This window comes from Poecilia latipinna, unplaced genomic scaffold (assembly GCF_001443285.1).
Source record: "Poecilia latipinna isolate Pla-1442-1.1 unplaced genomic scaffold, P_latipinna-1.0 Scaffold2637, whole genome shotgun sequence".
Lineage (NCBI taxonomy): Eukaryota > Metazoa > Chordata > Actinopteri > Cyprinodontiformes > Poeciliidae > Poecilia > Poecilia latipinna.
In genome coordinates this window covers 382-7,913 of record NW_015115253.1, presented here as the reverse complement: position 1 = coordinate 7,913, position 7,532 = coordinate 382, and the positions used below count along the sequence as shown (strand labels likewise).

Below are 7,532 nucleotides of genomic sequence, written 5' to 3'. Positions count from 1 at the left end.
TAAATTGGTTAATGACTGGTTAATAACCAATTTATGTAACCAATATAAGTTGGTTATATTTCCATCCTAATGTATTGAAAAAAACTGAAATTTAATACTATGCATGCCTTTGAGTCAACAGCTAGAGTTTAAAAAGTTAGTTGCAATCAGTGAGCATCCATGGACATATTGCACATTATTTAGCAGACAGCATTTCCAATTGGACTTCAACATGCAATAAAACAAATGGACAAGTATACAGTAGTTTTGGGATTTGGTTTCAGTTCCTTTAATTGAAGAGAAGAAAGCTGTTGAGCTGGACTAGTTCAGGTGATTTGCGCCATCTAGTGGATAGTGAAGAAATCTGACAACTTTCAACCTAAAATCCCCCCAAATAAAAACCAAAAAAATAAAAAATAAAACCAGTTTTTAGTTCAGCTACAGCTGCAAGTTGCTTCATAATACCTAGCAGGTTAAATAATTTAAAGTCTAAAATGATTTCTGTCATGCAGGTAAATCTTTATTAATGGTTGAAACTATTCCCATTTTTGTTTTCAATCAGAAGAGAGAATAAAATGAAAAAAATATTCATACAATCCCACTTAAAGCACAACCCTCTCAACATTTACATATACAGAAGAGAAAAAAACAATACAATGATGGAAAGAATATTTTTTTCAGGAATATTTACATATGTACAAAAACCTTTGTGCTATGATTAACAGCTCCATATAGAAATCACATTTATTAACAAAGAGTTAAATAGAAAAAAAGGTGCTTTAAAAGTATTCACTTCCGTATTTTAGGGATCACAACGTTTCCACTGGTTGCGATGGGGATTAGGATCTTTCGCTGGTCCATGCGCAGATACTTTTCAATGAGAACCTCCACTGGCACCTTGTCATTTATGTATCCCTGCCTGCAGAATGCAAGAAAAAAACAACAAACATGAGTTAAAAACTGACAGAGTAATGCATGCAAACTGTGAATGTTTATAAAGAATCAATTCATAAATGTTGCGTTCCCTTTTCTTAAGCACAAACGTAAAACTCAACCATGTAGGACTGAGCTATTCAGTCTGGAAAATTTTATTTTCCAACCAAGAAATGGACAGTCAGAAGAAATCATCAAGAAAAAAAGATTAAATAAAAATTGATGGGATTAATATAAAAATATTGCATATTTTATTATCAAAAGAGGGGATTGTGGTGGAAAATTTTATCTAGTAAAAGAAGGGTTTAGAAACACTGGTTTAATGCAACACTCTACTTTTAAATGTAAAGTTTTTATTCACTATAAATGGAAAATCATCATGACAGAAAAAGGTTTTCACACATCCATCTGTGTATAACTAATCTAGATAATGTTTTCATTGAATGATAAAATAAATGGGCTTATCAATAATATTCTAATTTATTGAATGTGTCAGGATACCTTTAAAGATGGTGGTTATATTTTATATCAAATCAGATCAAAAAACAATCTAAAAGTTATAAAAACTGGATGATTCTCCCCGATTCTTAGGGGAAAAACAGAAAAACATGTTTTGTGAACACAGCAAGCAGCATATAATCCGCTAAGGTTTGGTGAAAATCAGATACATTTTGATAAATAAATTGACAGAATAAAGCACATCCTTCATTTTTAAAACTGTTGCCTCCATCAGGAAGTTGTTTCATGTGTTACATTTAGCCGCGTAGTGAACCAGTAGAACCGGTAACCAGTATCGGCCTGCAGTAGCTGATCGGCGCGTCTCCAACTATAATCTCTGGAATCAACATGAGGAAATCTGACCGAATATGAAAAATCTGATTTTTTTGTTATGTCTAAAAATATAAGAAAACCCGTAAATTAACGTTAAAAACTGAACATAATCTGCACTGGAACAGTACACTAAATCCTGTTACCATAGCGACTAATCAGGCTTTGAATAAACCAAGGGGTTAATCTCACGTTCCTTCATAATTAGAAAAATGAATGACGACTAAACCAGGAGCATCAAATTCATTTTCATTTTGGGCCAAATAAAAAATCTGAATGTTCTTAAAGGGCCAGAATGTGTTGATAAAACCCATTAAGCTGTTGAAATGTCAGAAAACAGCTGCTTGTTTCAGCATTCGGTGTTTCTTAAAATAATATTAAAACATCTTTTCACCAGGATTTTGTGATTATTTTTGTGTTCTTTTGCGATCAAAATCAAGGATCTCATGGTACTAATTTAGAAATAGTTGTAAGGAATTTTTACGATACTTGTGCTAATGTATGACGTTAAATGTGACTTCTTTCTTTAATTAATCACCATATCGATCACGGACTATTACAAAGGGAGGCAGCAGTCACTTAAATCCAATGTTTTTGGCCAATTTTGAGAAAAATTACAGTAAAATCTGAAAAAATGTGGGGAATCTGTTGATTTGGTGTGAATTTTGCAGATCTGTGAAAAACTGGAGGAACCTATTAGTCTAATTTGGAGTCTAGGGCCACATAAAAAGCTACGGCGGGCCAGATTGGGCCCCCGGGCCTTGAGTTTGACACGTGCGGTAAAATCAAACGTACCGTCTCAACAGAAGCTTAACATCTTCCACTTTGATAGTTTTTCTGTTTGCGTGAGCCGCATACGTCTCCAGGTCCTCAGCAACACGGTCGAAGAACTTATCCATTCTGCCACAAAGTCAATAAGCATCGATTACAAAAGTAAAAACTGTTTGTGGTTATTTCTGCAGAATCAAAGTCCAACAAACAACGGGAGTTAAAAAAATGCTTTTCAGAATTAAGTTGCTGATTTTTTTTTTTTTTTGGAAAAACAAAACAAGTATAATTTTTGTTACATCTCATTTAGGACGGGGAAGACATCTGCAGAGACTTTTGTTTTGGCGAAGTGCTTGAAGACACTCATCAGGTAGGTCTTTGGTAGGACCGTTTTCCTCCTGGACAGCCCAGTTCGCCGCCGTCTCGCCTGCTTTGGTTTAGCTGCAGGTAAAGCTTTGCTTGCACTACTGCAAGGATAAAAAACAAGCAGTAAGTAGGAGAAACGTTAGATTTCACCGGGGAAAGCTTGTTCAACGCTGCAGAAAGAAATGCAACTTGCCTTGCTGGGAGATTTTTAGAAACTGAAGGCAATGCTGGAGGACTGGAGGTAAAAAACTTTATTTTCTCTCTGACAAAAGCTGGCGTCTTGCCTAGGAAATCTGGATTTTAAAGAATCCAAATTATGATCACTTTTTAAGTATGAAGAATCACACAAACTAAAAGGTAAGAGCCTTCACCTTCATTATCATCCTCCTCCTCATCCGACTCTTCCTCATGTTCTCCGGCTTCCTCTGCAGCAGCTTCAACATCCTCCTGCTGCCTGCTGACCTCTGCATCATGGCTGACATGGAGGAGGTGGAACGAGGCGTTTTTTCTGTCCGCAGGATCGTTTTCATCCCAGAAATCTTCGTCCAGATGTTGGAGCGAAGGTTTAGTCCAGTCTGGTTTTCCAGTCTGATTCTGAATTCTTTCCAAACTGGTGTTCAAACCCAGAGCACTGTAGCTTTTGGACTTCATGAATGAGTGAGCTGTAAAAATAAAACAGCAGGAATTTGTTTTTTAAAAAGAAAAACACATTTGATTCTCCTTTCTTCATCTTTTTTCATCCAGATCCATATGCACCTGTTCTAAAAAATGTTTTCATAAAGTTACGTAGCAATACGACTAATTCTCAATTAATGGTTTATTAGATTAAAATTAGTTCCAATCTTTTGAATAATAACGTCCGCTTTGACCTTCTTTTAGTGTTGTAGTTTGACCGCCATCCGGCAGAGGGCGCCGCTGGTACAGAATCAAAGATGGCGCCCATAAGGGAACGGTAAACAGTAACGGTCCAGACAGAGTCCGGTACGGGATGCAAAATATACTTTCTACGGGTCGGCTTTGGAATAAAAACACTCAACAAAATCCTTTAGTTTTCACCTTAATAGCGCTCATTTAGCCGAGCTGCGTCAATTACTTATTCAAAAATGACCGACGTGCTACGAAGGGAAAAGGAGGATCCAACAGTAAAATGTAGCCTAATGGTCATCTAAGGTTAAAACTTTTCCCCATTAATTGCATCAACATTCCTTCTACAGCAGCCACAGGCCACTGTGGTGACCATATCTCTGTTAATGGGGGATTTAATGTTTAATTTTTCTATTTAGCAGCCTAAGAGGTTCCTGTTTAGTTATTTTATAAATATGTTTAAGTTTAATAACGTGAAAACAACAAAATGTTCAGTTTATTCAGTCAGTATTTAATACAGCTGACACAAAATAATGTTAAATTAAGTATACTAAGAAAGATTTAGGAAAGACAGTCATACCTGTTGATACCAGAGGTTTTTAAGAAAATGGCCGCCTATCGATAAATCATTATTCGATCGATAATATCAATCAACTTTAGATAAACTCAAATTGATAACTTGGGTAAGAATTTGAGTTTGGGTTGTAAAGGTTACAGATGAGTAGCTGTACCTTCTGTCGCCGTGACGACGGGCAGAACAAGGCCGCCCTCTGAGCGAAAAGCCCTGCGACTGATGTGTCGCTCTTCCTCCTGATTCCTCTCTTCATCGTTATCGTCTTCGTCAGTCTGACGATCGGCTCCGTCCGACTTTTCCTCGTCGTCACGTTGGAGTTGATAAACTTCTTCTGATCCACCTTCATCCTCGGGATGAGATCCAGCCGCAGCCTCCTCTTCCTCAGATGGAGAAGCTGCTGCAGCGTTTTCAGGAGGACCGTCCTCTTCCTCAGTCTGAGATTGCTCCACATCTTTATCCTCGGCTTGAGAGGTCGCTGCAGCCTCCTCTTCCTCAGACTGAGAATCGGCTGCAGTCTCTTCCTGAGTTGGGGATTGCTCCTCACCTTCATCCTCCTCAGCTGCAGCCTCCTCTTCCTCAGAAAGTCCTTCGACGTCTTCAGACTGAAAATCGGCTGCAGTCTCTTCCTGAGTTGGGGATTGCTCCACACCTTCCTCCTCAGCTTGAGAACCCACTGCGGCCTCCTCTTCCTCAGAGCCTCCTTCGACGTCTTCAGACTGAGAGTCGGCTGCAGCCTCAACTCCATCATCCAGATCAAAAGTCTGGAATCCAACTGCATTGTCCTTTTCCTCAGGTTTTGATGAAACATCTTGTGTTTTATCAACATTTTCTTTGCCTTCATCTTCCTCCATGTTGGTCACAACTTCTTCTTCTTCAGCCGATTTCTGCCTTTCCTCCTCCCTGCGCTCCTCCTCCTCCTGTATGTCTCTCTGGAGCTGAGTCGCCATGATGGTGGGTTTGATGGAGAAGTTGGAGGTCATGGCGTCATGCTGGTCGTACAGAGCCGTCTGGCAGTTCACGATGTCAACCGTGACGTCAGGCTCGCTCAGTTTGCTCAGACCCAACGTGATTCCCGCCAGGTTTGTGTCTTCGCCGCCGACCTCTCGCCCCTGCAGTGCCTCACGGCTCACATCTGGAACACAAAAAGAGTCGAAATAAAAAGGAAAGTTATTGTATTAAGTCTAGAGATGCAAAAAAAAAAACAAAAAAAAGCTACGGCGGACCAGATTTGGTCCCCGGGCCTCAAGTTTGACAGTTTTGCTGGAAAGAATCAGAAAAATGAAATGAACAGAAGCTTTAGGTTGCAGTGAAAAGACAGAATCACCTCCCATCTGCTGCTTGCTGAGGGCAGCACTGAACTCTTCCTCTGTGATCTTTCTGCGGTTTGAAACTCGTCTCTGAAGGCCTCTCTTCTCAGTGTGAACGTCAACAAACGGGGTTTTCAGACTCAGGGAGGAGGAGCTGAGAGGCAGAAGGAACATGCAGATCATTTTATACTAAATAAATACAGGTATTTCACTTGGAAGTTGTTGTTTTTTTTTTAACTTTACCTCGACAGGGAAAGAGATGAATGATCACCTATTGAATTTTCTGGTTCTTCTTCAGCATCTATAAGAATAAAAATCCCCAAAACATAAATATAACGACTCTGTTAACTCTAGAGTCTGTATCAGCACTGGGTCAAAAGTAAAAATGTTTACAATCTTTCACAGAAAAATGAATAAGTAAAGTTTAACTTTACTGTTTTCACCTTTAAGTCGTTTTTCAAAAGCGGTGACGTTGAGGCTCTGACGCGGTCTCTTCCTGCTCAGGCCCTTAGCGGCGCTCACAGTGTTCCCCATTGTCACATCCGGCAGATCCAGATCCGACAGGTCAAAACTGGACACAAAAATAAACACATAAATGTACAAACAGTGAACATAAAGGTGCTGAGAAACAGAAAAATGTTAGATTTTACACCAAACAGTCATCTTGAAAACACCTAGAGTGACTTCTAGTAGCTGTATTGTCTTTTGAAGGAGGCTGCAGCTCTGCAGGGGCAACTTTGTCATGAACCACTGGGGACTTCGCAGGCTCTGAAAAGCAGAACCAAACGACATGGATGTAAAGAGGAAAACAAAAACAACAGCCTCACTGAGAACCAGAGAGGCGGATAAATCCACTCACCTGTCTGCAGGATCTTCCTGAGTAAATGCCTGGGAGTTTCTCCATCGTCAAACATCATGGAGGAGGAGGGAGCTTGCTGTCTGAGCACAGCGGAGGCAGTTCTTCGCTTGAGAGGCAGGGATTTCCTGGTTATATTCTGAAAACAAAAACACAGTTAGATTTAGAGGGTTAAACTGACGGCACCTTACACAGCCGAGTCGTTTCTGTTCTTCTCACCTCCTGGATTTTGTTCCTCAGGCTGCGTCGCAGGATGTTTTGTGGCGTTTGGGGCTCAGCATCTCTCTTGCTGCGCCTACTGCTGCGCCGCGGCTCGCTGCTACCTGCTGCGTGGGGCTCACTGACATGCAGACAGAGAAGAAGAAAATTATCCGTTTTCAATCAAAATTCCTATTTTTGCACCTTTCAATTCTTAAATTTAAATGACTTCTGAGATGTTTGCACACTCATAAATAAATACACTGGATTGGAGTCAATGTCACTTTACTAGTCAAGATATAAGAAATGCTTTTCATACAGCAATACATGGATACAATCTGTCTATGGATGTTGTCTGCTCTCCACAACATGCATACAGAGTCTTTTTCTTGGTGCGTTCACTGACAGTCTGTAACATAAATGTATAGGCACTGCCTACAACTTCCCATTTATTAACACAACTAACGCATCTATTTCTATTATATCTTTATAAGACTGGATATGGTTACAAAACAAACAAAACTCTTAGCAAATTGCAGCAAAGAGTAACATCTTAAAGTCAAAGTGTCTTTTTACACAACATGTCTGTCACAATAAGCAATAAATAAATTAACTACATAATAAATTAAAAATAAACTCAAGAATTCTATTTGTAAAATGAATATTTTTTCTCTTTTTTTCTACCAAAAACTGGAAGACAAAAGTCTTCAGTCTGCTGCTTTGGTCTCAACCAGCCGTTTTTTGTTGTTTTTGTTTGTTTGTTTGTTTTTTGGGGGAGGGGGGTTTAAAGGACAATTTGTTTACAGAGACTTTATAATTCATTTTATTTGCTGTTTCTGTTGTTTTGTTTATTTTTGGA

The 7,532-nt window shown here is 39.3% G+C and overlaps 1 protein-coding gene across 1 annotated transcript; it reads right to left on the bottom strand.

The window, feature by feature from the left end:
- Window positions 1-474: 474 nt before the first annotated feature.
- On the bottom strand, window positions 475-6,853 carry cenpt (centromere protein T; the record flags this gene model as incomplete). The annotated part of the gene is made up of 12 exons (XM_015020681.1): window positions 475-898; window positions 2,536-2,640; window positions 2,808-2,975; window positions 3,068-3,167; window positions 3,246-3,536; window positions 4,470-5,444; window positions 5,637-5,773; window positions 5,863-5,920; window positions 6,054-6,190; window positions 6,294-6,387; window positions 6,479-6,614; window positions 6,695-6,853. Coding segments are annotated over 12 exons (2,490 nt in total), but the record flags the coding sequence as incomplete, so codon positions are not given.
- Window positions 6,854-7,532: the final 679 nt, after the last annotated feature.